General features: G+C 41.5%; 2 protein-coding genes across 4 annotated transcripts; both read right to left on the minus strand.

The window, feature by feature from the left end:
- Positions 1 to 1580: 1580 nt before the first annotated feature.
- On the minus strand, positions 1581 to 11166 carry FBXO5 (F-box protein 5). Its single transcript, XM_068396069.1, has 6 exons — positions 11158 to 11166; positions 10588 to 10788; positions 7076 to 7812; positions 6658 to 6748; positions 5268 to 5429; positions 1581 to 2589 (listed from the first exon to the last, which is right to left on the minus strand). The coding sequence occupies exons 1-6, from the start codon at positions 11164 to 11166 to the stop codon at positions 2338 to 2340; spliced, it is 1452 nt and encodes a 483-aa protein (XP_068252170.1). The 3' UTR covers positions 1581 to 2337.
- Positions 7752 to 27281, minus strand: MTRF1L (mitochondrial translation release factor 1 like). 3 transcript variants are annotated; one of them, XR_011048556.1, is made up of 8 exons: positions 26771 to 27262; positions 24044 to 24123; positions 22634 to 22817; positions 16267 to 16430; positions 15203 to 15320; positions 13254 to 13390; positions 12300 to 12808; positions 7752 to 7812 (listed from the first exon to the last, which is right to left on the minus strand). XR_011048556.1 is itself a non-coding variant. In XM_068405379.1 (7 exons), the coding sequence occupies exons 1-7, from the start codon at positions 27072 to 27074 to the stop codon at positions 12593 to 12595; spliced, it is 1203 nt and encodes a 400-aa protein (XP_068261480.1). In that variant the 5' UTR covers positions 27075 to 27281; the 3' UTR covers positions 12276 to 12592. The 3 variants fall into 3 exon arrangements, 1 of the variants encoding a protein (XP_068261480.1); XR_011048555.1 differs by lacking the exon at positions 7752 to 7812 and adding an exon at positions 10701 to 10864; XM_068405379.1 differs by lacking the exon at positions 7752 to 7812 and having other exon boundaries at positions 12276 to 12808; positions 26771 to 27281.
- Between the last annotated feature and the right edge of the window lie 208 nt (positions 27282 to 27489).

The following is a 27489-nucleotide window of genomic DNA, read 5'->3' on the forward strand; positions in this document are numbered from 1 at the left end:
CAGCTTGGCCAAAGTTTTGTTAGAAGTCAGGTAGAAGGTAGTTGCCTCTTATCACTCAGAAGTTAGTGAAAAATGTCTGTTTCTTCATATTCATCTCCAGTTGTGACCACTGAAGCCATGTAGTCCAATTCTTTCCTCCTTATCTGGAGGTAACATGGAATTTTCCTCAAAATTCTGCATGAGCAGATAAATTTCTACAGGAAACAACAACAAAAAAGTAGCTGTTCTTCACTCTTTGTATACAAATTGTTAGGCCTAGTAGAAAGTGGATAGTTCCCCTTAGTAAACTCAAAACCTGAAAAGGTAAACCTGCTAAGTTTGTAACATCCACATTCAGCTCCAAAACAGACAGACAAATTTTAATTCAAGATGTATCATAATTTGCCACACCAGCCTGAGTGTGGATGCCTGTGCCACATTTCTCAAAATTAATGTACAAGAGGGCAGTTCTGTCCAGATCACATTAAGATATCTGTGCTATTCAGGACATAGGAATTTCAGTAGACACAGATGAAAATTTTACAACAAACCTTTGCCTCTAATATTTCTTATCTATCTGGGCTCAGCCTATAAACATACTCACTGTGGTTGCATGCCTATCAAGCCCCTGACCATTGCCTTTTCCATCTCTCACAAACAGTACTGGAGACACCAATATCCAGTAGTTGAGGGCAGTTACTTCCTATACAAACACCTTTCTTCTTCTGGCCTGCAGGACTGGTTGGTAAAGGTGATATGATCTAATTACCAGAATAAGGTATAATAGGATGGAATACTTCTATCTTTCATTCTCAGATCTTGAGCGTATCCATAAGTTGACTTAAATAGACAAAAGATTTATAGAATTAAAGTTCTGATGTAACTCAGCCAGCCTCTTATTTTAAGTCTCAGGTTTAGGTTAGATTAAGTTTACCACATAAAAGCATGCTAGAGGTCCTGCTCAGCTGTTTCTACCACCACTGTCACAAATGGAAAATTAACAAGTGCAGGAAAAGTTGCCATGCAGTGTATAGCTGCTGTCCCAGTTCAAGGACCAGGACTTAAAATGCTTGCCTTCCTAGTCTGTTATCTACTTACTAACAGGAAAAAAAAACCTCAAATCCCAGACATTTCCAGAAAACGATCAGTCCTTTTCTTGAAAGCTTGCCTTCCTTTCCTGTGGCATCACAAAGACTTTACTGACAGTGAGCTAGTTCTGCAACAGCAACATAAATTCAGCTGCAGAAAATTTTCCATTGAATGTGTTGGTTCAGAAACTATCAGCAATTACTGCTAAGAGCCTTTAGGTAACTTGCAGGAACACAGCATGAGACTGGATTTAGTATGTTTTACACAAAACCGGGAGATTTGCTTTTTGTTAAATCAATATTTTTAAGCAGAATATAATAGAAAACTGAGAAATGAGCATGAAAAGTAATCTTTTAAGATGATAAATAGGAAGTCCAGATTTGCCCACCAAGTTGTTGAGAACAGTAATTTATTTTCACATTTACAAGACAAACATGAATAATATTTATAGTAGTATTTACAAATACACACAAATATAAAAAATGTATCTTATGATTTAGAAAACACTGGCAAAGTCTTTTTTTAGCAGTACAGCTAAGATACAGTACTTTTTTTTTTTTTTTTTAGGTTGGAAAACAACCTCAAAATCACCTCAGTTTAAGGAAAACCTACAGTTTCTGAATGAAGAAATAAAGGAAGAGCAACAATTTAAGATTCCCATGAGGTAAACCATCACAGAAAATGGTATTATGAACTTTCACTTTTAAAATTAAACCAAAGCTTTGGAAAAAAAAAAAATCATAAAATCTAGACTCCCTCATAATTCTATGTTAAAAGGGACTTCACTCACCTCACTTGACATTCTCACTATAAATGCTTTTAAAAGACTTTTGAACAAGAGTAAATATTTAAATAAAACACAGTTTACACTTCCCCCTTCTGGCATTCATGAATTGCTAGGGTTACACATGGAAGGCTACTTGCCAAAACTTTTTTGTTTTGTTGAATATTATTGTGGGGTGTTTTGAAGACTGAAATGTAATAGACAAATTGTCAGGACAATATTTAAAATGTTATTAGAATCCATACCCAAAATTTTCTTTTAAGTTTATAGATCAGTAAGACTTTTTTAAATGGATATTTGTGATGATTCCTAGGAATTTGAACATGACCAAATAGTACAGAGGAATAATAAAATTAACCTTTTTTTTTAAAATATAGAATAGCAGAAAGCATTTTTTTGGTTTGATTGATTTTCTTTGTGGGTAACTTCATATCCTAAAAAAATCTTTTATGGGACATCTGACAATCTGTATTGGGATGGCTGGATCACAATCGCCGTAGATTCTGTTTGCTTTTCTTAGTCCCAGGAAGCGGACCTAGCTTAGAGCTGGGTTTCACTGGTTTTCCACTCAGACAGTCACTGGAGCTGTGGTAGCTGCACATGCACTTTGTGCAAAAGTCAAAGCCACAACTTTCACGATTGCACATGGCTCTTTGTAGATAGGAGTCATACTTTGCAGGTGAGCCACAGCGATGGCAGACTTTAAGGCTTTCAGTGTTTTTCAAGGTCTTGGCAGCCTGTTGGAAATAGCATATAAAGAAAATAATGAGTGGAGGGCAAATACACACCACAAACATTCCCTGATGCTATCTAAGTGCCACAAAACATATTATAACTTCTCCTACTCTAGAGAGAGAAATCACAAATTTAGCCTGATTCTGGTTGTATCAAATTCTGAGGGAGATTGAACAGGAATAATCAGTCTATAACTGCAGGTACTTTGGAGTGGAATAGAGGTAGCCAATTTAAAATTCTTTAAATTTTAAATATAAAGGACAGACAGACTAAATGCAAAGCAGTAAGAAAAACAGCCCTCCTGAATCCTCCAAACTTCATCCAAGGATGGTGATTTCATAAAATCACAGAATACCAGGTTGGAAGAGACCTCAAGGATCATCTGGTCCAACCTTCCTTGGCAAAAGCACGGTCTAGACAAGGTGGCCCAGCACCCTGTCCAGCTGAATCTTAGAACTGTCCAATGTTGGGGAATTCACTACTTCCTTGGGGAGATCATTACAATGGCTGATTGTTCTCATTGTGAAAAATTTTCCTCTTGTGTCTGATCGGAATTTCCTCAGGAGTAACTTGTACCCATTATCCCTCATCTTTTCCATGTGACTCCTTGTAAAAAGGGAGTCTCCATCTTCTTTGTAGCCATCCTTTAAGTCTGGGAACATGGCGATGAGGTCTCCCCTAAGCCTTCTTTTCTCAAGGCTGAAAAAGCCCAATTCTCTCAGACTTTCCTCATGTGACAGGCTTCCCAGTCCTTTGATCATCTTTGTGACCCTTCTCTGGACCCTCTCCAGCCTTTCCACATCTTTTTTTGTACGGTGGGGACCAGAACTGAACACAGTATTCCAGGTGTGGCCTGGCAAGCGCTGAGTAGAGTGGGATAATGTCTTCTTTATCTCTGCTGGTGACCGCCACCCAGCATCCTGTTGGCTTTCTTCACTGCATCAGCACACTGTTCAGTCATACTGAGCTTCTTGTCCACCAGGACCCTCAGATCCCTTTCCACAGAGCTGCTCTCCAGCCAGGTAGTTCCCAGTCTGTGCTGCACTCCTGGATTATGTTTTCCCAGGAGCAAGACCTTACACTTGTCCTTGTTGAACTTCATAAGGTTCTTGTTAGCCCACTCTTCCAGCCTGTCCAGGTCTTCCTGCAGGATGGCTCTCCCTTCCAAAGTGTCCACTTCCCCAACTCAGTTTGGTATCATCAAACTTCATCAGGGTACACTTGATTCCATCATCCAGGTCACTTACAAAGATATTAAACAGCCTTGGGCTCAATATCGATCCCTGGGGGACCCCACTTGTGATAGGTTGCCAGTTTGAAAAGGAGTTATTTACCACCAGCCTCTGGGTACAGCCTGTCAGCCAGTTCCCCAACCAATGCACAGACCACTTGTCTAGACCGTAATGCCTTAGTTTCTCTAGGAGGAGGCTGTGGGGAACTGTATTGAAAGCTTTAGATTTAGTTAATTTTAATTTTAAAAAAGAAAATAAATCATAATTCAATTTAAAATCACTAACATTTTCAAAAAGTGAGAAATGTGTCCAGAAATCTCATCTGTGGGGCACTTGGCTTGAAACACCAAATGGAAACAATTCCTACATCCCTCCAATTAATTCATTTTTGATGCAAAAACAGATCCACCATTTGAAATCATTCAGTATTAGAAAATTAAAGACCTGTATAACACCTTATGTCACTCAATTGTTAAAAGCAAAATGTTCTTATCATCTAAATGTGTGTGTATAGACATATGTATACGTTTATCAAGGAAAAAGAATTTAGACTGCTACTTCAGTGTACAGTTGAAGTTTCAGATTCCTAATGTTACAAAGTGCTATGCAGTAGTATTAGAGCAGCTTGATCATACTTCCCAGTGTGATTACATCTTCTTCTCTTATTGCACCAAGTTGCAGAATAAGACTTTTGAGCTAGAGTGTAAAATCTTTTTCTAGTCAGGAAAAATCTGTTGCTTATTAACAAACAATGACTTTCAAAAAACATTTTTAAAAGTCTTATAAGACCCTTGCAATGTAGACTTGCACTTATATGTGTAAAAACAAAAGCTTAAGGAAAATAACAAGGTGAAGGGAAACTTAAGCTGTTAGCAGTTGTTGACAACTCAAAATATGTGACACATTACAAATATGTAGTTAAAAAAGCCATTTCAATGTCAGATAATTATTTGAAAAGGAAGCATAGAATGAACAGGAGAATTATTCATTTGTCATTTCTTAAAAATAAGAACTTAGTCTTTGGTCTTTTAAAAAAAAGTGCCCATCAGTGTTAAAGCAAAATTGATAGTTTTTGTGAGATTGCTTATGTGGGAAACATGTGATTCATTATAAGCCCACGGAAACTAACAGGAAATTACTAAACATTTTCATGTCTGATCCAAGCCAAAATTTATACCAAAAGAACCCCACTAAGCCATTTTGAGGGTACCTAGACAGACAAGGGAAAAAAAAAAAAGATTTAGAACATCTTAGCGTATCAATATTCATCACTTTTAGTTTCTGACATTGTCTTAAAATAGGCTCAATAAGCAAAATCTGGCAGACATACTAATAAGAGTCACAAGCACTTCAAATTGGAGATACCACTTCTAGAAATATTCTTTACAAGCTGACTGTGTGCCAGAAAACATGTGAGAAATTAAAGATGAATGGAAATCACTAGTTACCTCAGAAAACTCCATGAGCCTGCTGTGATTCTTAGATGCTTTGGATCCCGTGCCTTTTTTACTCAAGTTGCTTGGTGGGGTTGCTTTCTGAATGGAAGCTAATGCTGCTCGGTAGAGAACATACTCCCTTGTCGCAACATGTTCTGATGCCTGAGTGCCATTCTAGTGAGAAGAAAAACAAGAATAAAATTTGAGAAGACACTTATCTGATAATGACTTTTTGTTTAATAGAAGTCAATAACTTATTTTTGACCTGTCCTCCTGGCTAGGTGGTTTCCAATAATAAAGCGTCATACCAAGTAGTATGTTAATTTTACCTCAGCTTTCTCAATCACCACTGTTATAAATACATAGAACAGACCCCTAGGTTTAGACCATCAAAATCAACCATCTTCTATTATGTAATGCAACTCACTTTCATATTAACACATTATAATTACTTAGGCAGACCATGTAACCTAGTCACCGCAATGTTTTAAAGCACAAAGCAGTACTTCTAATTCTTTACGGTGAACAGGGATGCTTGAAGTTTACTTTCTGGGAAGTAAACTCCTCCCACCAATTTTCTAAGTTTGCAGTTCAGGTTAAAAAAAGTATACAATGGCATGGAAGAAATAAAACTTCACGTGATGAATGTTCAGCGGTGTCCAACTGTTTCACCCCAACAGGCTAGCACCATAAAACAGCACACAAAATTCAAACTAGATGACTAGCTTATTCTGTGGCAGATGCTAAGCCTTGTTTCATTGTCTCTCAAGGAAGAAAAACACCCCTAGTGTTTTAAAAGAGTCCTGCCTTGGTAGAGTGCAACACTAGTGTGGTTGGATCTTTTATTTTTTATTTCATAGGACAAATAAACACTAGGAGTAGCTCATAGTGCAAAAAGCTTTTCAGTTTTCTGTAGCCGACATGTTGTACTTCAGAGACTGTTACTAGAAAGTATAAGCAGAGAACCTGAGTCACGTAGTTAGCTGAGTGATTTCTCTTGGGCTCTCTCCCTTCCGGATCAGTGGGGACGCTGAGGTAAGCACCCCTCTGCCAAGAGCCCCCTAGGGCTTGCCCAGCAGACAGTGCTGGAACTGACCTCTCCTTCCTGTCTTCCTCTGTGACACAGAATGTGTGGAAGCTCTTAAGAACTTTTGCATCTCTCCTTGGGTAACCTTCTCAGTCAACCTTCCTTGGGCTCCAAAGACATTCTATGCACTAACAGTGAAGTGACTAGCAACGCTTGAGACAGGGCATCCTGACAGGACAAACTGAGACACTCCAGTGACAATGTTTTCAATCTAAGAAACTCTTCTGCCATCTCTTAAGACTGGGAGGAGTCCTGAAATAGCAGAAGGCCACTGCTGGTTTAGGCTTGAAATATCCAATAAATGCAGAAACTTACAGAAAGGTTTTTCACAGCTTTACTATACATTTGGAAAACCCATTTATCTTCTTGTAGAATCTTCTGCCATGTTGTGCTGACTTTGGCAAAACTGCAATGACAATAGAAACATATCAGTGACCTCCTAGGTAAGGGGAGAACTTTTTATTTAACAGTAGGAATAGCTATGTAATCTTTTTCTTTCATGGGGAAGATGGGATATGTTCACAGTTGTAGTCTTTAATTTGTTTTCTAGGGAAAAGACATGCTGTCCATATATATCATGGCTTACACTAACAGTTCATGTTCTAATATATTAATACATAATATTAACCATTGTCTTTGTCAATGTCACAAGCCCCATACCTAAAACACTCTTAAGCCAGCTGATTAGGTTGGTTACTTTCCCAATGAAATATAATAAGATCAATATACTTACTTTATTAAATCCATCTCACCGAGATGCCTTAAGATGTGTGCTAATATATGCTTCACGTTCTTTTGGAAGAGTTCGGCAAGAATGTCTATTCTATCTAACCCCATTTTCTTTCCAATTAGGTTACAAAGTTCAACCTTTCCCCTAAAAACAATTCTGTCTACTGCAGCCCAAGACTTGAGGTTTCTTTTACCACTTCTTTTCAAAGTTGAGCAAATCATTTCTTCATAATGGATTACTGGCAACAAAGTCTTCTTTGAAAATTGTGCTTGGTTTTGGTTCTCCATGAGACAATGCTTTGGTGTGCCACAGAGATTCCCAGCCAAAGGTATACTATCCTCCTGTTCTATTGCATCAGTGTATTGATTACTTAACATTGAGGAATAACCACTGTCCTCATTAAGTTTACTGTTTTCCAGTGCCTCCATTTCATAGATACCTTCATCAAGTCTCTGGGTTACTTGTTTATTTTCTTTGTTATGTACAGGTCTTCCTTCATCTTCAGGATCTAGATTTCTGGTGGCCACATGGTATGAGTCACTAAGGAGTATTTTCTGATGCTCCTCAGCACAGCTTTTACAAAAGCCTTCCTTATAATTCAAGGGGCAGGATTCTTCCAGTCTTGTTTTATCCATGTCAGACTTCAATGGTGCAAACCCAGTGTGAAGAGACATACAATCAAAATCACTTTTCATTTTGAAAGAGTTGTTAAGGTTTGATTTCTTTATTTTGTTTGTAGCCTGCAAGAAACAACAAGGACAGCATTACAACACAGCATAGACTGCATCATAGATCCTTCTTCTTATAAAGAACCAATCACACCTTCCTTCTGCATTATGAATTTTAAACTTTTATCTAACTCACCCTCTAGTGTCTAAAACTAGTGGAAGGATTTGATCAGCCACACACTAAATCTATGTGAGATCTCAAAATTAGAGCTTTATGCTGCATATAACTGGGGTGAGAAAACTGACTGGACCATTTACTTTGTCACCATTCCACCAGTATAGGTTACTTCGAGACACACCAATGCCTCCACTTCCTACCCTAAATGCAGTGATATACTCAGGATACTTGTGCTCCCTGCTAGGGACACCAGTGGGAGAGGGTCCATGAGTGACAGCAGGCCCGTGCAGAGGCATAGCCAGGCCCGAGCAGCCTTAAGTTTGCATCCAAGGCCAGAGGCGATGCTGCTGATGCAGCCAGGTATCTGGCATTTATAAAAGGGGAGGAATTTGGGTGGCACAGGAAAAGTGTGTGTGCTCACATGCATGTGTAATTTACAAAGGAAAGCAGGAACCCTTGAACAATGGTCAAAGTGAAATACAGCTTACTTAAAATCATGCTTGTAAGAGGGTGGGAGGTCAACAGATATTATAGGGAAATCGAGTTTTTCTGGCCCGGTTTCCTTCCCCTCCCCCCGAAGTGTGGTGCCATCTATATTCACAATTGCGGGGGGATGGGCGAGGGCTGAAGGGGAGAAGGAAGCCATCTCTGAAGTCTTAAACCTAAATGGAGAATAATTCTAAACATGCTTTGCAATCCGTATGAGATAAGCTCCCCCATTTGAGCAGGTATTTTAACAGATTTAAGCACTTCCAGCACTTTTGGAAAAAAGTATTAGAAAAATGTGTTTCATTAACATTTCAGAGAAAAAGTCCCTTCTTCGTCCCCACGTTTGGTGGAAGAAAGGCGCAAATACGCTTATGGCTTTGTACAGTGTGAGTAAATCGGCGGAGAGATGCGAGCCCTCGCTAAGCCGCCTTTTCCCCTTCCCCCCTCGCTTGCGCGCCGCGAGCGAGCAGAGGGGCTTTTGGGCTGAAACCCTGCAGAATTGGGAAATGCCCCCTCCCCCCCCCAAGCCGTGTTTCGGGGCACCACGTCCAGCCCCGATCCCCCGACGGAGCGGGCTCAGCCGCGGGCCCCCGCCGCGCTGTCAGGCTGCTCCTGCCCAGCGCTCAAGATGGCCCGGGTCGGCTGCAGGTAGACCGGCTCCCGGCCATGCTGTGCCCCGCGGTCCCCGGGAACAGCACATTGCGCCTTCGGGGGGTCTCCGCTTTCCCCCGCGATAAAGGATTCCCCCCTAAAATGGTGGCGGTGGGGCGGGCAGCAGCGCGCCGGGGGATGCCCCCCTCCGGCGGCGTGGCCCGGCGGGCGGCAGACAGAGCGGCGCGGCGCCTCACCGTCCGCCGCTGCCCGTCGGCGGGAGCTGCGCTCCCCACCCCGCCTCGGACCCGGCCCCGCTAGTGAGGGGCGGACAGCGGGGCGCATCCCACACGCGGCTCGGCGGCGGGAGCGGGGCGCTCCGCGGCCGCCCATGCGCCGCCGTCCCGTCCCATCCCATCCCGTCCCGCCGGCCGGATAGCTGCGGGGCGAGGCTGGGGAGGACGGCGGGGCCGGGAGACCACCAGAGATCCCCCTCCCCGGTCCGCCTCCCGCCCCTCGCCCCTCGCAGCACGGCCAGCACCGCCAGCGCCCCCAGTCCCGCCACCACGTACGCCGGCAGCTGCCGCCGTCTCGGCCACGGAGCCTCGGCCACGGAGCCCCCGCCGCGGCGCCCCGCCGCCCCGAACCTGCGGTGCCACAGAGCCCCCGCCGCGGAGCCCCGCTACCCCGAACCGGCGCTGCCGCAGAGCCCCCGCCGCCCGCCCGCACTCACCTGCAGGGCTGCTGGGCCGCGGCCGTGGGCAGTGTATGTGCGGCCGCCCTCGCCGGCTACTTTTAAAACTTTGAATTTGGTATCCAAACCGCACCGGCCAATCGCGTGCCGCCGGCGGGGGCGGCGCGGCCAATGGGAGGCGGGCAAGAGGCTGGGGCCAATCCGAGGCGCCGCGGGCGGGGCCGGCCCCGCTCACATTTTCCCTCCTCGGCCGGCGAGGAAGCAGGCGAGTGGTGGGGAGGTGGCGCGCGCTCCGCACGGGGCGGGGCCGGGCCGGGCGGAGGGCGGAGCGTGGGAGACCGGGCTCAAGGCGGGGAGGGGCCACCGGCACCTCCCGTCCGGCGGCGCGCACCGTCCCGCAGCACCCCAGCGATCGGTCTCATGGCGCTCGCCTAAACGAACAAGCGACTTCTGCGCCACGGGGGTGGCACACGGGCAAGCCCTGCCTGGCGCCCGCGTTTGTTCTGCCGGGGACAGTCACATCGCCCTCGCACCCGCAGAGCGCACGCTCAAAGCGCACAAAGCTCCTCTGCCGGTGAAGGATTTGTTAAGTCTGGCGGTGGATCTTACACCTGGGTTCCTCCCCATGGAAGAATTGTATTTGTTTTAAAGTATAATCAACGTTATTAGCAGCTGGCAGAGTGAGGAGGAGTGCTACTGGGAGCCAAGCAGACCAGACACCAGTGCAGGGATCCCGCCGCTGCTGAAAACAACCTTCTCACGGCTCGGGGAGGTTGCAGTTGCAGTGAGACAACAGATCTTGCATTAAAATGAATATGGAGCAAGAAAGGGACTTTACACAGCAAAGCGTGCCATGACAGGCCAAGGAGGTACCACTCAGGGTAGTGAAGTCTACCTTGTATGACACTGTCAGATGCCAGTTTTGGGGTACCTCTGTCAGCTTCCTGCTAGAACCACCTGATACCTGGCTTTTCTCACACTGATCGGAGGGTAGCCACTTGCAAGGCAATGAAGCATCTAGTGTCTGTTCAGGAGACGGGTAAGAGCCAGGCAGGATCTGGCCAGCCAGGCCACCAGATGGAACATCAGGGAAGGTCTAGGGTGAAGACCTGAACACTTAATGTTTCATGCAATAGTCCAGTTGTTAGTCCTGGCTGATGGCCCGTATTGGTCTGGAGGAATATGAAGCTAAAGTTAGAGACAAGGAATCTCAAACTCCTTCCATCATTTGGTGCAAGATAACTTGGCTTTAAGTGAAGCCAAGAAGAGTAGTTTTCCATTTACAGCACTGATCCAGTAGGAATAAAGACCTCAGTCCTAGTTTCTGCTCCAACCAATGTCTAATTATTTTATGCACAAAATGCATCAATGTTTATTTTTACTTTCTTATGTGCCAGTTGAGAATTGTCAATCTGCTGGTAAATCTAGACCTAGGTCTCACCAACAGGAAATATGTGTGCCTCACCTTATGCATACGGGCACTCCTACATCTTAAATTAATGTATGCATCTTTAATTAAAGATTTGGAACCTCATCACAGTTACTATGCAGTATGTCCTAGAAAACAAAGCTGATAAAGGTATTAAATGATTCTATGTGGTTTTTTGACATGCATTGGTTCAAACTGCAGTCTCAAATGTAATAAAAGCAGATAATAAATTGACAATAATCAGTTGATTTTTTTATAGTATGTTTAAATAATGCATTTCTGTAAGCTATCTGTAGCAAACTTACTTTGTTCCTATTCTAATTCCTTACACTAATTTTAATTAGGAGTCTGAAAGTTAACACCCCTATATTCATGGTAACATTTTTCCCTAGGTTCCAATTTCTTATTGATTGGTATCTATGTTTCAAATACATCCTATGTGTGTATACACACACGCATAGGTACAATGCATGATGGGATAATGTCACATGGAAGCTGCTGGTTTTGTATTGCTATAGGTATTTGGAATTGTAAAATACAGTCTAAAATAAAGGTTAAAAGTTGTCTTTACCCACAGATATAAACATGTGCACATATATCAGTAGATTAGAAAGACAAAAGTTTGACTTTGCTTTCACAGATCAAATGTTTCAAGACGCTGTTAAATAAATAGACAAAACCAATAAGATGCTGTTCATACTATGTAACATTTAGAAAATCAGTAACTGGAGAGTCAATTAAAAACATAAAGGAGAAACTGAACTGAAGCCAAATGGAGACTGAAATATCAGCCAAACAATACTGTAAAGATTCTTTTCACTTTCGACTTAAGAACAAAAACGTTCTTTTCAAAAACCATTCACACAACTTGTCACTTGGCTTCCACAGGTTTTTTTTTGGAACAAGGGATATTCCTAAACAATTTTTTGTGTTTATTAATAAGGGCCAGAAGGCCATGAAAACACAAAGGAGATACACTTTGACTCCTCCCATGCCACATGTAGGGGATTAACAAATATGCAGATTAGTAGTGGGGTCATTTATCACTTTCTTCCAGTCACTCAAACAAAAGAGGATTTTTTTGTTCTCCCAAGTAAGCTACTTGACACTGTACTGATGTTTGAACTATTGTTTAAATGAAAACTGGAACTAGAAATAGCTCATTTTTTAATGCATACCTTTTGAGAGTGGTGTATCAGTATCTTCTCAGTGGAGAAAGTTAAAAACTGCTGTTACTTCTGGCCCAGTCAAATTTACTTTTTAAGTGGACTGCTGTAGCAATACTGTCTCATATGAAGGTAATGAAGTCTTTTACTCAGCAAGTAAGAAAACTGTTTACCAGTCATGAGGAAACAAGTTGTGATGTCTTTCATGATCTGAAAAGCAGTTCCATTGTCTGGGCGGTGCTCCAAGAAGCTCCTTTGCAGACAAATGTCTACTTCTGTTGTAACACGCTGACAAAAAACAATGTTCAGGATAGATTCCTTTTTTCATTTTCTGAAATAATTTCCATTAAAGATTCATAATCAGCATATTCTCTCAGAGTTTGTATCATGTCATCTAGCATTTCTTCCCCTAGCATGAAACACTCAATGTGATGCACCGAGCTGCTTATCCTGTGGTCAGTAATCCGGTCCTGTGGAAAGTTGTATGTTCTGATCTTCTCTGATCTTCCTTTAGTCCCAATCTAGCAAACAAGAAGAATCAGTTTATCATTATTGTCTTTTTATAAAAAAGATGAAATATTAAGCATCTGAAGCAAAAGCTTTCTCTTCCTCCCATGATTATCCAAAATTTGTTATATAGTACTTAGACCAGTTCAGTAGTTGCAGCAATTGTTCTCCAACATGTAAAAGAACAATTTTACTCTTTTTTCTAATACTGTTCTGGTTCTTCATGCTCTAATCCAGTTTGTTTCACTAGATCTCTAGAATTTACATACTACTGAAATTTTAAGTCTGGCTAATATACGACCTTTATTGCTGAAGTAGAATGTAATTTTTTTGCCTCATGTAAGTCCTTCCTGGACTCCTGTCCTTCTGTATTTCCATTTACTATTTGCAGTTCAACGCAGGAGTTACCCCAAGAACATATGCTTGTACAGAACTATATCTTTACTAAGTGAAACTTACTTGAATCTTTCGAACACTGTTTGTCTTTTTGTTTTCTTCTTCCAGTTTGGCGTTGTATAGTTTAGCACATAGCATTTGCATAGCCTTCTCTTTGTTTCTAATTTGAGATCTTTCTTGCTGACATTCAGACACAATCCCTGCCAAAAATATCATGACATTTAACATTTAAGAGTAACACATACTAAAAGGGTTTTGCAATTTCTAGGAAGATTTTTATTACATCACAATAAACTGTTTCCTTCTTCAACACATCTGTTAGACTGGAAATGTAAAAGTCCAGGCTTATTAATGTCTAACAATACATTTTGGGAGAGAAGTGCAGGCTGAGCTAAACAGGTGCTTAAGCCATAAGACAAGAAATTTAATTTAATATGTTGGGCAACAGGTAGACAATGAAATAAAGGATATGTGATGGGATCTGACTTACAGAAGACACCTTTAATACCTGTAACTTTCGGCCACAGTTCCAGGAAATTTAGGAGTTAAGAAACAGTAAAATACGTGAGATAGTGTATGTATAGAATATGATCAGTATATACAAAAGTGGGCACTATTTTATTTTTAAAAAGGTGTGTGTTCTCCCCCCAAAACAAGCAATTCAAGTTACGATGAGAAGCGAACAGCCTAAGAAAGGAGTAGGGAGAAGAAATACAGGAAGAAGACAGCACAAGCTAAATTGTTACTTAGTTTTATTTTAAGTAATTCTGCTAAGATTACAGTATACTTTTATAAGATTACAGAGTATTACTTTATGAAAGAGCTGTTTACAAACAACTTTTTGGGACACAATGAAGGTTTATAAACAGAGTTAGGATGAGAGAAATAGAAAAAGTAACAGCACAATTGTAAAAGAAGAGAGATCAAGAGGAATGGAGATGAGAAAGATGGAAAAGGAAAAAGTCAGTACATAACATGAGATATAAGAAACCCTATGAACCATCTCTAGTGTATAACCACCAAAAATAAATTTTAAGATGCCTATAACAAACACTCATAACTGCTTTCAGCAAAAACTAAGATCATTTGTTGGTTTTAGTTTGTGGGGTTTTTTTTCCAAACACGCAGACAACCAAAAACTTTTTTTAATCTGGAGTACCTTTTTGTCACCATATCTTGAGCAGAATTCTACCCTCTCCACTGTTTACCTTCTGCTTTACTGAGGTGATGAAAACAAGTGTAGAATGGATTAATGTCTTCAATAAAAACGAAGAAATGGGTGACAAAAATCTGGATACATGAAGATAAAGAGCGCTTGGGATTACCCTGAGGCTATAAAGCCTACTAATGTTTGTGGTAGAGAAGAGGAAAAGTTAAAAAGCAATGAAAGTCAAGGCAACTGTTGTGGATTGCTCAAAAGGAACTAAAAGGCACAGGAATGGCAATAAAAAAAAGATACGATAGCTAAAATCAGGTAGAATTTGAGGGTGTATCTTATCCCTCCTACGTTTCCTAACCTGAGCCCTGGGGATGGGCCTCCTAATTATGTCTGTAATCTATGGAAAGGAGCCAGCAGACAAATGAAAATTGGCATCCTGAGCAGATTCTGCAATTCAAAGCAACATTTTAATACGGAAACAGAGCAATCTCTCTTTTGGAAACTAGTCAAGAAAAGGCAAATCATCAGATTTTAACCTAATCTGTTTTTCAGTTTCTTTTCCATTATCTGAAAGCTTAAATATAACTTTTTCATAGAAACTGATCTGCATGCTTTTGGAGTGTCATGCTTAATGGCAAAATAGATAGCTTACCCACTGAGGCCAGTAGTCTTCACTATTACAAACTGGGGTGGGCACAAGACACTGCCTTTAGAATACTATAAGCACATGTGAAAATTATATGAAAACTCTTCTCTACTGTTGTCCACGTTTGAAAATAAAAATGTTGTTTCAAAATAAATTATGACAGCAGCTTTGCAATGTAGATCTTGTACTAAGGAAAATATGAAGCACCTGTTGGAATATGAACTATGCGTACAGCGCTGTCTGTGGTATTGACATGCTGGCCTCCAGCTCCACTAGCTCTCTTTGTTTCTATCCGTAGATCTTTTGGATTAATTTGCAGCCTCATCTGTTATGGGAGACAAAAGAAAAAAACCCAACGCATTTTTGTTGTTTCTTTCTAGACAGTTGTCAAATATGCATAGTTGGTTTACTTTATAAGGCATATTCAGGCAAGATCAAACTTTTTTAAGTTTATGAGGGGTAGGTCACATGCACTTGTAAAAATATTAACAAAACTTTGTAGCCAGACTAAGATGCGACATGATGGAAGCCAGGAAATCAGACAAGCAGTAGCTTAAGGCATAACCTAGCATTAATCTTCCCCCTCTTTTGAAAGCTCTGCACCCTCTTCCAGCAGAGTTAACCAGTATTTGAACTTGACCAGATGGTTTTCAGATAAAATGGAACATATTCCCTTTACTGGCTCTAGAATGAGGTGATGGTCTCTGGGAGGAAGGAGCGAGACAACTTTGGGAGAGAGAATAAGAAGGAGTTACATGTGTGACACTTGCTAGGTCAACATGAAACGAAGATCAAAATAAAGCTTTAATCCTTAGTTAGTTTTTCTTCACCAAGCAGATATGGTGACAAATTATCACCCATACACTTTGAAAGGGGAACGTGAGGACATTACAAAAATGGGGAAGAGAGGGTGCTGAAAGAAATCTCTGTGAGCTCCCTAAACTAAGCTCAGTCTTTTGTTACTTTGTAAAAAATGTAAAGTTTTCTACAAAATGTACAAGGCACAGTTACAGTGAATTTTCAAGTTACGCTGAAGTAAACTGACAATGACTTTCTTGAGGTTAGGATTATGAGGAAATCCAGAAATTCTTTATTTCAACCCCTAGACAAAAATAAAAATCAACAAACAAATATGACTTAAAACTAAGATTTAAAAAAAAATCTTTAAGAGAGAATGACAAGAAAGACAGAAAACACTTCGAGTATCAGCAACATGGCATGTAAAAGCATTGCTCATGGTGAAGTCTGTTGTACTAAAAGATAAATATTACCTCAGTGGGTTGGGGTAATATTGCAACAGTCATTGTGCTGGTGTGAATGCGTCCTTGTTTTTCTGTCTTTGGCACCCGCTGAACACGATGCACTCCTCCTTCAAATTTCATGTGCTTGTAAGCCTCAAGACCTGCTACACTGGCAACTGCATGTCTTAGGCCACCTTAAATACAGAAGAAAAACAGTTGTAAAGCTGTAAGAAAAACTGTTGGTACTATGCTGTTATATTTCAGACAGGGTATTTAGACATCACTGTCATTTGTTTCTTAAAATTATGAATTTACCATTTAAATACTTAGGCAAAATTATACTGAAAATGCAAAACTCTTAAAGACAAAGCCAGACATACATACTCACACATTATCTCAAGTAAAGGACTGTAAAATTATTTTTTATAGAGTCCAACTTATTTTTTTATATACATAAAAAGACTGTCTATGAACCATGTACATACATGCACACATACAAACATAAACCATAGTAGAACACTTAACACCAGCAGTAAGTTTACCTAAAGATCAAATTTTGAAAGCCACCTTCAGAAACTATATAAATTTTTTTACTGTTAGTTCAGAGCCTTATCATTCAATGGGAAAAAACCCCAACTTTTTAACTAAAAGACGAGCATTATTCATACTCTTATTCTTATCCATTCTCCTCTATGCATCCTACCCATGTCTTGTCTTTGCTCTTTCAGTTCATTTTAATCTTTTGCTCTCTTAGAGCGAGCAGAACTCCAACTTCTGCCCCTCTTACCCATACATCCAGCAAATACTTGACAGCAATTTACTAAAAACTAGCATTGAACAGCTTGGAGCTTGGAAGTAAAGCCCAATACAATCGTGGTTTCATGACAGAAAGGGTTTGTTGCAATACTAGTTTAGGGCATTCTTGCTCGTCCTTGTCTGCTCGTGTGCAAACCCTTCAGTCGTGCTGGTACAACTGTTTGAAGGATCAGGGAACTGATGGCACTATAAATGAATGTAATTTTTCAGCTGTTTTGGTTTTTAATCCAACTCAGTTCCCAGACCCATTCTCAGCATGGGGGATGTTGTGCCACAGGAATGATTAAAGAGGAGATAAGCAGCTTTGAAAGAATATTGCTGTTGAAGTCTTGCAACATGAAACCACAGCCAAGGAAAAGAAGAGGCACATACTTCTCAGAAATACTGTTTTAGGCTATCTCTAGACTAAGGAAATCAACCACAGGGACAAGATAGCAGCTTTTTTAAAAAAGGAAAATGAAGACAACGTAGAATCTGAAAATGCCCTGCACAGCAGAAGAAAGTTATCAGCCAGAACGTAGGCCAGGTTTTTCACCTCCATGAAGGAGGTTTTCAAATGTTTTTATTCTATAGAAATTTAACATCCCCTCATAACTTTACTAAAACGTATTTCCTTTTACAGTCACATTTGTGGAAAATAGCCTAAACTGCCTCTTCCTTTCTCTTTCATCTCATTTTTGTCCTTCTGACTTTTAAAATTTTGCTCCTACTTGTACAAATCTGTACCACTTTGATTCAAATGTACTGTTCAACACACCTAGTTCTTCACTGACTTAATTTATAGCCAGTATCTACTATCAATTCTATAAGATAAATCCATCACGTTTAGAATAAATCCGACCATAAAGCATATAGTTCAGCAAATAAGAATATCTATCAAAATCTTCAGTTTAGATCAGTAAGTTTCATTCTAACAGGTACTGTGAAATCCACTGTTAGATATTATGTTTCTACTAATATGCAAACGCTATTCAAATGAATAAAAGATTTCTTCTTTACTCTAAAATAATCTTGTAAAACCTAAAATACTTAATGTAGTTGAGTAATAAAACTTACTTACGCCTTTACATATAAAAGCAAGTACTAAAAAAATCATAAGCAGCAACCTCTGCACATGAGGGAAGCCAGGCCACATCGGAGTAAGAATAATGTGAATGTCCACAAGGCTATGGCATGACTGACAAATATTAATTACATGATGAGCAGTTCTGCAAAAGCTAATGTTCTGTCTTTTCTCCCTCACTTCTCCTGGCATTAATATATCTACCACAGGTACAGGCTGTCTGCTCGAGCTGTAGCCCCATCTGTGATGCATTGAGGAGAGTTTAAGTTTGTAGCGACGTGTGCCCGTGGCACCATAGTGCTTTGTACGAGCTCACCAAGAAACTGGTTCAAAAGACATGTATTTAGGTCATACTGCTTCAAGTCAACTATTACCAGCACAGGTTTAATATGAAATGCAGCCAAATTCAATGAAATTTCAACAAACCCTTTATTCTGGCAGACATGTCATAGGCCTGTAAAATACCGCTAGCTCTTACTAACTATATGCTTGCCCCTTTCTGTTAAAATGCCCCTCTCTATCCTGAAGGCTGATGTGCACAGAATGAAGGTTTGAGTTTGCACTCATTTTTTATGTGGCATCTTATACCCAGGTTGAGACAAAGTACCACATCTGTCTGTCTTCCTTCCACTACGGGGCGAGAGGCAGTGGATAAATCATAACACGTGGGTTTGTGCTTTAACGCGCATGCTAGATCTTGAACATGCTATGTTTGCACAGTGGCATTCCTTGGGATAGGTCAATAAAGTCAGTTAAGAATGGACTGAAACCAATTTTTAATTGCCGCTTTGTTTAGCATTCACCTTGTTCACACATGCTCACATTCAGATTTCAGCCAAGTTCTGGAGCTCTCTGAAATGAGGGAGTTTGACATTTTAATGTAGGACCTTGCTTTTGCTTATGTAGTCCATAAAAATAGAGCATGGATGGGATGCGACAGCCTAGTGTCACCAGCAAGCATCCTCAACTCCATTCTCACTCAGCACAGCACAGACACTTCGAACCTGAGGGTTCAAACATGCCTTTCAGTGGCAGTGCCACCTATAGTGCCCCTACCTCCCATCCTATTTCTAGCTTCTCAGTTTTGATAATGTGTGGTCATGCAAGTAAGATCAGAAAATACACTGCAAGATGCTGACAAAGGCTAGGGCTGCCTTTCTTTTTCTCCAAATTTACATTCTACTTTCCCAAATAATCCTCTTATTGGACAGGCAAGCCCTCAGCAAGACAAAAGATTTTAACATAAATATATATCCATTTAAAAAGTAGCAGTTTCAAAGAGAAAATATGGCTAGATATACACTAGGCTAATGTATTACTTCATTTTCCCATTTAAGGTGTTAAAGAGAATGCCCCTGAGGGTGCAGGCTCCTTGTCCAAGGACTGAGCTTTCACCAAAAGGGTAGTCAGGCACAACTCCCTTTCTCTTGCAATCACAGGACTGCAAGTTGTGTCAGACCTCACTTAAAACTATCCAGTAACAACAGATAGTTTTTAAGCCAAATCAGTGGATTGATCCAATTAGCACAGTGGCCTCAAAATTGCTAGAGCTGAGAGAGAGGGAACATATGGCTGGCAGATGGCTGGAAGGTGGGACAGCCCTTCCTTAAGCTGAGGGTGAAACTGTGCTCTAAAGGTGAAGTTGTGTGTGACTGCTGGGGTTCACTCCACCTAAGTCTTGCCTCAATGGGAAGGGCAACTCTCCTCTCCCCCTAGTATATGAAATAAAAAAGACCCAGACCCTTCCCCCATACTGTTTACACCCATCTAATCTGCACCACATTTATTCAATTTACTTTAAAAAAAAAAAAAAAAGTTGATGGATTTCTGTCAGCTTTGAAGGCTGAACTGGCTCAGCTCTGGGCAAAGCATTTGCCTGGTCATGAACAGGGATAATTATGACTTTTCTCTTTCAGCAACAGGCTGAGCTACAACATGAAGCTTCTTCTTGTCCCTACAAAGAGTCTACTTGACAAATGACCTCTTGACCACAAAACAAGTTTATTAATAATCACAAATTTCAATAATAGACAATACTGAATTCAAGCCTCATGAAATTAAAAAATGTTCATTAATTGAATTGACAGCAGCCACTCTAGAAGGAGATTGTGATACTGTGAAAACCTGAGTTCATGTTCATCAACTTGAAGTCAGCTGCTAAGAACTGTAATGAAAGTTATTGTTTGAACATGATATAACTGATATAACACTTTAAAAATAAAATTCTATTAGATTTTAAGAACCCAGAAATGTAAGTGAAAGCTATAATAAATCAAATTGTATCTGCATTTCCAACAGGCGAAGACATGGGCCTCCCTTTTTCTAGGTGTGAACACAGACAAACCAAGCCTGTATGCAGATTTTCAAGTTCCCAGTTTGTGATGTCCAACTGTATTCCTCCACAGAGTCCAATTTTTGAACCTTCTCTTAATCCCTCAATATAAAACAGTGAATCAAAAACTGTACTTATGCAAGAAGGGTCTTAAGGCACAGAAAGACCCTCATTAGAAAGGTAAATAGCTCAATGACATGAGAAGCTCAATTAGGAGAGCTGAAGATATTTATTTTTTGTTAATTTCTACACAGTTGAAACTGAAAATGTTCAACATACCTGAAAATATCACAGAGTGCAAAATATGGCATATGTAAACAGAAGAAGCATTAGAAGATGCTTCACATTTCTCAAAGCTTGCTAAAAATCGCTCTCCAATTACATTGTTGATTGAAAAGAGATCAGTTTTTCCTGACAGATTGCATATCCTAACATCCTAGCTTTTCCCATTTCCCTTTCAAATTTTCACTAAAAGGTGAAAAAAACTGATGAAAGCATGAATACAGGTAAAGTTTCACAATCAATCTGAGCTAGGAGCAGTAAACTGCTCAAGTGCCCATCTACTGATCCATATCCACTATAATACATAAATTACCTCCACAGCAAAATGTAGGCAAGCAAAGTGTGATGGCTTTACCGACAGCAGCATGGATAACAGCAAGCCTGCAGATCTGTTGACACAGACAGACTTAGCAAATCTAGCCTGCTGAGAACTGTGGCTAGCAATCTGTCAGTCAAAAACTAAAATCCCTGCCATCGCTTGGGCATGTCTCCATGTTTTGGATTGCAGTTTCACAGGTGGCTTAAGCTGACTGAACCTCTTACTCCTGGAAGGAGGTCCTGGTTTCCTCACTGCCACCACTAGCAGCCACACACTTCTGCCTCCACCAGCCCCATGAGCATTTATCTTCTTCTCTTGTGCTGGATCACCTGAAAACTAATGGGGGGCAGGGGTGTGTGTGAGTTTGTACTGGTTTTCAGTTGGATTAACTTGGTGATGAGACTCTGTGAAGATACATAATCACAACTGCCAGTGCCAAAGAAGTCAGTAGTAAGGAAGAGACAGCAGCCTGATCTTTGTGAAACAACTTTACACACTAACTGGATCAAGCTAAAATTAACTAACATGTGCCACTGCCTCAGTTTGTTGCATAAACCTACCAATCCCCATCTTTGCAAAGACACTGTTCCATGAGATGCAACGAACCAACTTCACAGCTCATCATCACCAGAAGATCCAGTTTGTCCGCCTCCTTGCATTCAGCCCCATGTTGCTGCTTATCTTATGTTAGCACTAAGGCTCATGAGAACTGACTTAACACATTAACTATGCAAAAATCTATCACAGTCATAAAAAACAGTCTTTGCCAGTTTAAGTGAAAGGACATTAAAACAGAGGGGAATAAAAAAAAAGTAGAAATGCTCAGACAGGCAGAGAGGCAGTAAGAAAGAGGGGAGAAAGGAGAAACATCTCCTTTTACTGGCATCAAGCTGTTAAACTGATTACTTGTGAAATTTTAGTTGAAGACACTCATAAATAATTAGATCTCTTACCTCTCCCCTCAAAGTCTCAACAATTCCCCCACTTCGCTCATCCATTAGCTGTTACAAATGAGCTATGTCCAAACATCCCATTTCCTTATATAAATCCTCAGATTACATTATTTCAGATAAATTCAAGATGTTTTAGATTAAACCTCAAGAATAGTTTCAATTATACTGATTCCTCTCTGCCAAGGGATCCATAATAATAAACACTTTCAACCTGCCACCAAACTGATCTATAAACACTAGAAACATCAGGTAACTTAAGCAGACCAGCATATCTAAATAAAAAGTATATGTAATCTGTATTTGTAAAAAAATAAAGCTAAAACAACGTATCTGCATCACTTTCTGAATTTTTTTCCGCCAAGCACTTAAGTTTCATTTCTACTTTTTGAAACTACTGAAAGACAAGTTTTATTTTTCACCACTTTACTATTTTAATAGTACTTCTGAAATGGAATTTCATTCTCAAATAGAGAAGCTGAGGAAAATTGCTCTCAGACATTCAAACAATCTTCTGCTTCTAAAATTACGTTAGTGCAAATTAGCTTCCTGTAGTCAGGAAATTCAAGTGTCATATGAATGAGCGCTTCAACTTAAATTAAAAGTTACAAAGATTAAGTATTTTCATTACTGACCTATTTCACTGGGAAAGTATTCTAATATTTCAAATTTCCACTTTTTATAGGCAGCATATCGTTGATACATATCAAATATCTCCGAGGTGAACAGCATGGCTTCCTGCCCTCCAACTCCAGCAGTTACTTCCATGACAAGATCACTCTTGTCAGTTTCTTCTGAAGGAATCAAAAGCAACACTATCTGTGAACACAAAAACACCCAGCTAAGACTTCCTGCTGACACTGCCATCCACAACTGAGATAGTATAAAATGCCAGACAAGTCTGTAATCAATCTAGGGTGTGTCCTCCTGCACTAACTCATTGGTTGCCCAGAGGACAGGATTCTTAAGCCTCTTGCAGTGAAGCAGCAGCAGTCAGGAAGAGGTGGGGGATGCTGCACTGCAGGAAGGCTCCCTGTGTCTGTTCACAGTCACAGGAGCTACATGGGTCTCTCTCAAGACCTATAAAACTTCACAAAGTTTTCACCCGTTGGGAGCACTGCGATGTTTGGACACCACAGGATACACACCGGTTCTTGCAAGACAACGGAGCATCATCTCCCTTCCCATCAGATTCCCTTTTAACCTAGTCTCAACTGCAAGAGCTAAGAAGGTATGGGTGTTCAGGAGGACAGTCCTTCAACAACAACTCAGCTGTATTATTCATTTATTTATTTAAAAAGGGAGAGCCAGCCTTATACTGATCTGTAGAAGAAAGATACAGTAGAACCAAGAAACTGTATCACAATTTTGCAGACTGGATCAAAACTCTGGACGATTTGCAAATGCTTTTTATTCATCTTCCTTTACTAGCATTAGGTGATGTTTCTTTCCACAGACGACTTCTTTTTTTGGCAAAATAATAAGTATTTACAAAAATATTTATTAAAGTGACTGTTGTATTGTTGTCGAAGGAGTAAAGAATGGGACAATACCAGCTTCTACTTCACCATTAACATTAGAGAATATGTAACAGTTTGTTTATGTAAAGATCATTATTTTTATGTTAAATAACATCGTATCTATGTAGAACCTGTATAAGGTAGCAGTCTAAAGTAGTTACATAGTATTAAACTATTTTTTTCAAAACCACTAGCATGTGCAATACTATAAAAGTTCAATGTTTCCAATAGATAAAAAAGCTGGACATCCATAAAGGTACACCCAGACAAGGCAAACTACAGCACCTACTTATAAAGATGTATCGATTCAAATAATTTCAGATACAAGTAGGCACTTACTTACAGGCTGTCTCTGTAGCATCTGCATTTTTCATTTTCCTTAGATAACAGACACTAGTTGAGGAGTATAATCAGTGGGGAGGGGGAGAAGAGTTTATTGTATACATCTTATTTTGATGAGAAGACACTCTGGCTTTGTTAATTTAAGAATGGCAAAGAAATAGAGGCTTTTAAATGGGATCTAACCTGGTGTTTCAGTTCAGCTATCTCTTCCTCACAGGAGGCGACTTCCCTTTCTGCAAGCTTCTGGAAATCTTCGCTCTCATCTGGAATATTTGAGTATGGTTAATCTTCAGATTTACATCAGTGCCACTCTCAGAAAACCTTCCGAAAAATAACCACATGAAGAACTTACTCTACAAAAAAATCCACCCCACCCCACCACACAACCCCCCCTCAACACACTAAACCTGTCAGAAAATGAGATTAATAATACAATCTGTAATGAAGACACACAGTAGGTATTAAGAGTGTTTTCTGATATTGTTCAGGTATGAGACAAGGGAAAATCTGAAATACAACAAGTTGCACTTAAACATCAAAAAAACCCCCCAGAAAAACCCCAACCCAACTAAAAAAACAACAGTTGTTGTGCTAGTGGTCAAACAGTGGCACGGGTTGCCCAGAAAGGTGGTGGAGTCTCCATCCTTGGAGATATTCAAACTCTGACTGGACACAACCCTCATCAACCTGCTGTAGGTGACCCTGCTTGAGCAGGGGGCTGGACTGGATGATCTCCAGAGGTCCCTTCTCACCGCAGCTGTTCTGCGATTCTAAGAAATTAGTTTCTGTATTTCAATGTGACAGGAACATCGAGGATTTAAAGAGCATAGCAGCCCCACAACTGACACTCTTCATTAAAAGTACTATTACCCCTATCATGATATGCCAAAATCTGAAGATAGTAATAGTAATTTCCAGTATTTTATCTCTGTCAATTTGTTCCAGAACAGCTGCAAGACTTCCAACGCATCACTAGAAACAAAAGTATGGAAGAACTCTTGCACAATAAGAAGAACTTGTAATTTTAAAGTGTTACTTGACTGATCAACATTAATGCTTTACAATTAAGACTTGTTTTTCTGTACTACAGTTTTGATATGTTAAAGTGTTCCTTTTTTTTCTGGTCAATATCAAACCTCATACACACCCCTCAAAAAAAAAAAAAACCCCTAAAAAAAAATAATCTACATCTTAAGCAGCCTCTGATGCACACTGATTCAGCTCACTCACCCAGAAGAAAAAAATAGTACCCCAAAAAGGAGAAAATAGTACACACAAAGAAAAAGAGGGAACTGGGATGGGCACAGGGACACATAACTTCAGAGTCAGCAGCAAGTGAAGAAAAAGAAAGATGCTAGACTTCTTTTTTCTGTGTACAGCAAGCTTTCAAATGCATTCAGCTGAGGCAGGAGGAGGAGCACTCTGTATCTAGTCACTAGGACAATTTTAAATGAAACTTTTTGATGTTACAATCTCGGTTTAATATTGGTGAATTAACCCCCTCCCAATCACTTGTGTAAGAAGGAAATTAAAAAGATAATCATGCATAAATTGGTTTAAACAAGAAGCATGCTAAGAGCATGCACGATTGACTACCTAACTGTAACTCTTTAAACATGTAAACTTGATCATCTCCAGCTATCTACATTTTTTACAATAACTACTGACTGATCAAGGGCTAGTCATTAAGGCCAACAGAAGGAAGGATAAAAATTAAGGAGTTACAAATCTATTAAGAGTCAAACCAGCTATTGATAAAGCAACTATTATGCAATTAAGAAATAACCTAATATAACAATTAATAGCAATTGCATACTCTAAGAGGCAAATGCAATATAAGCTCTAAAATCAGTTTAAAATAATATATACAAATATTTTTAAGGATGAACTACAGAAGTGCTCAAAGTTACTGAGTAAGCCCTTGTGATCACATCACGTCTGCTGAAGTTCTAAGCCTGGTTTTGAACACACTGACTTCTTCAACAGCTTCTGAAAGGATAAAACAAATCTTCCATTCTATTTCATTCAGTTAGTTTGGGTCAGTGATGAGATGAGTTTGTTCAAAGGAACCATTTCTCCTTTTTCACTCTGAGGTGGGAGAGAATGAATAGAGAAAAAAAAAGACAGTTTGCTCTTAGACAGCGTTTGCCATCTCCATTCGTAAGAATCGCTGACTAGAGTTAACACCTTTGATTAACAGGTATTTAGCAAAGTAGTATTAAATGATCTCGGGAACATTTCACGACCTAGTGAATGCTCACTGATCTCAAAGCACTCCTTTTCTGCATTTTGGTTTCTAACTGCTATCAAAACGAAGTTTAACCCATCGCTATTTGGCAACACTAGAAGTGTCCGGCTGCCAACACGGCACCAAGTTAGACCGAAGCGCGGAGGCAGCACGAACAGACGCTGAGGGCTGTGACCGCCGAAACGGATCCAGCCAGGCAGACTCGTCTGTCTCTACAGAGAGAAAAGAATCCGCAAAAAAAAATTAAGTTTTCTATCACTAATTAATTATATTTATTTTATGTGAAACAGATGCCACCACACTGCTCTTCCTTCCAGTCCCGGCGGCTCCCACGCCGGCGGAGGAGCCCTTCCCGCTGACACCCGCTCGCACCCTGACCCCTGCGCGGGGCGGGGGGGTGTTTGCTTCCGGCGGCGGCCGGCCGGAGGCGCCCGCCGCGGCCTCCCCCAGCTGGAGACTGTTAACCCTTCCCGCCTTTCCCCGCGCGCCCGTCACCGCCCCGCGCCGGCACGTGCCGCCCCTCCCGCACGCGCTGCCGGCACCCCCACAGGTGCGCCGCCCCGCCCCGCCCCCTTGGGGCGCTCCCCCAACCGCGCCGGCATATGCAAATCTCCCCCCGCCCCCGCCAGGAGGTGCCGCAGGGCACCGCCTCCGCCCCGCACCTTGCCGCGCCAGCTCCCGCGTCTCGCGCAGCTCCTGCTCCTTGTCGCGCAGCCGCCGGATCCGCGCCGCCAGATCCGGCCCCGCCCCGGGCCCGCCTTGCGCCCGCGCCTCCAGCAGGCGGCGCAAGGAGGGGGCGGCGAACAGCTCGTCTAAGCCGGGCCGGGCGCTCAGCCCGCGGCACGGCCGCAGGGGGCATGTCCCCGCCGCGCTGCCCCCGGCCGGCGCTGCTCGGAGGCTCCGAGGGGGCAGCGCGGCGGCCCAGCAGCCCTGCGCCGCGCGGAGAGCTCGCGAGAGCAGCCGCATGCCTGGCGGAGGCGGGAGCCCGGGCGCCCTTCCTTCGCTAGCTCTAGCTCCAGCCCTGCCCCTGCCGGAGACACCCGAACGCCTTCGGCGCTTCCCTTCCGGGTTTCCGGAAGCTGCCGAAGAGGCTCGGCGCTGATTCCCGGCGCAGTCGGAAATTATCGGGGCTCCTCTGGCGGAAACGGACGAAGGAGTTCGGCTCCCTTCGGTGGCGAGGCTGTGCCCTGGGGCGGGCGCGCTCTGATTGGCCAGCGCTGGCAGGGCGGTACAAGGGGCGGGGCCCAGCGGCAGTAGGGCACTGGCGCGGTGTCGCGGGTAGGGACGGCGGGCGCCACCCCGTGGCCGTGCGCTCCCCTGCCGGCCCCGGAGGCTGCTGTCGGCCCAGGGCATGGCATTTGGGTGGGTTTTTAAATTCATT

Source organism: Nyctibius grandis, chromosome 1, assembly GCF_013368605.1.
Source record: "Nyctibius grandis isolate bNycGra1 chromosome 1, bNycGra1.pri, whole genome shotgun sequence".
Taxonomy (NCBI): domain Eukaryota; kingdom Metazoa; phylum Chordata; class Aves; order Nyctibiiformes; family Nyctibiidae; genus Nyctibius; species Nyctibius grandis.

What these genes read in the sequence shown, in the direction of transcription:
- FBXO5 (XM_068396069.1), bottom strand. An exon ending in ATCTGACAGTGTCATACAAG is followed by an intron (nt 7,813 to 10,587) that starts GTAGACTTCACT and finishes TGTTTCTTGCAG; the next exon opens with GCTACAAACAAAATAAAGAA. An exon ending in GGCTCATGGAGTTTTCTGAG is followed by an intron (nt 2,590 to 5,267) that starts GTAACTAGTGAT and finishes TATTTCCAACAG; the next exon opens with GCTGCCAAGACCTTGAAAAA.
- MTRF1L (XM_068405379.1), bottom strand. Translation starts at nt 27,074, where the DNA reads ATGCGGCTGCTCTCGCGAGCTCTCCGCGCGGCGCAGGGCTGCTGGGCC. An exon ending in GCGGGAGCTGGCGCGGCAAG is followed by an intron (nt 24,124 to 26,770) that starts GTGCGGGGCGGA and finishes CAAATATTCCAG; the next exon opens with ATGAGAGCGAAGATTTCCAG. An exon ending in TAGCTGAACTGAAACACCAG is followed by an intron (nt 22,818 to 24,043) that starts GTTAGATCCCAT and finishes TTGTGTTCACAG; the next exon opens with ATAGTGTTGCTTTTGATTCC.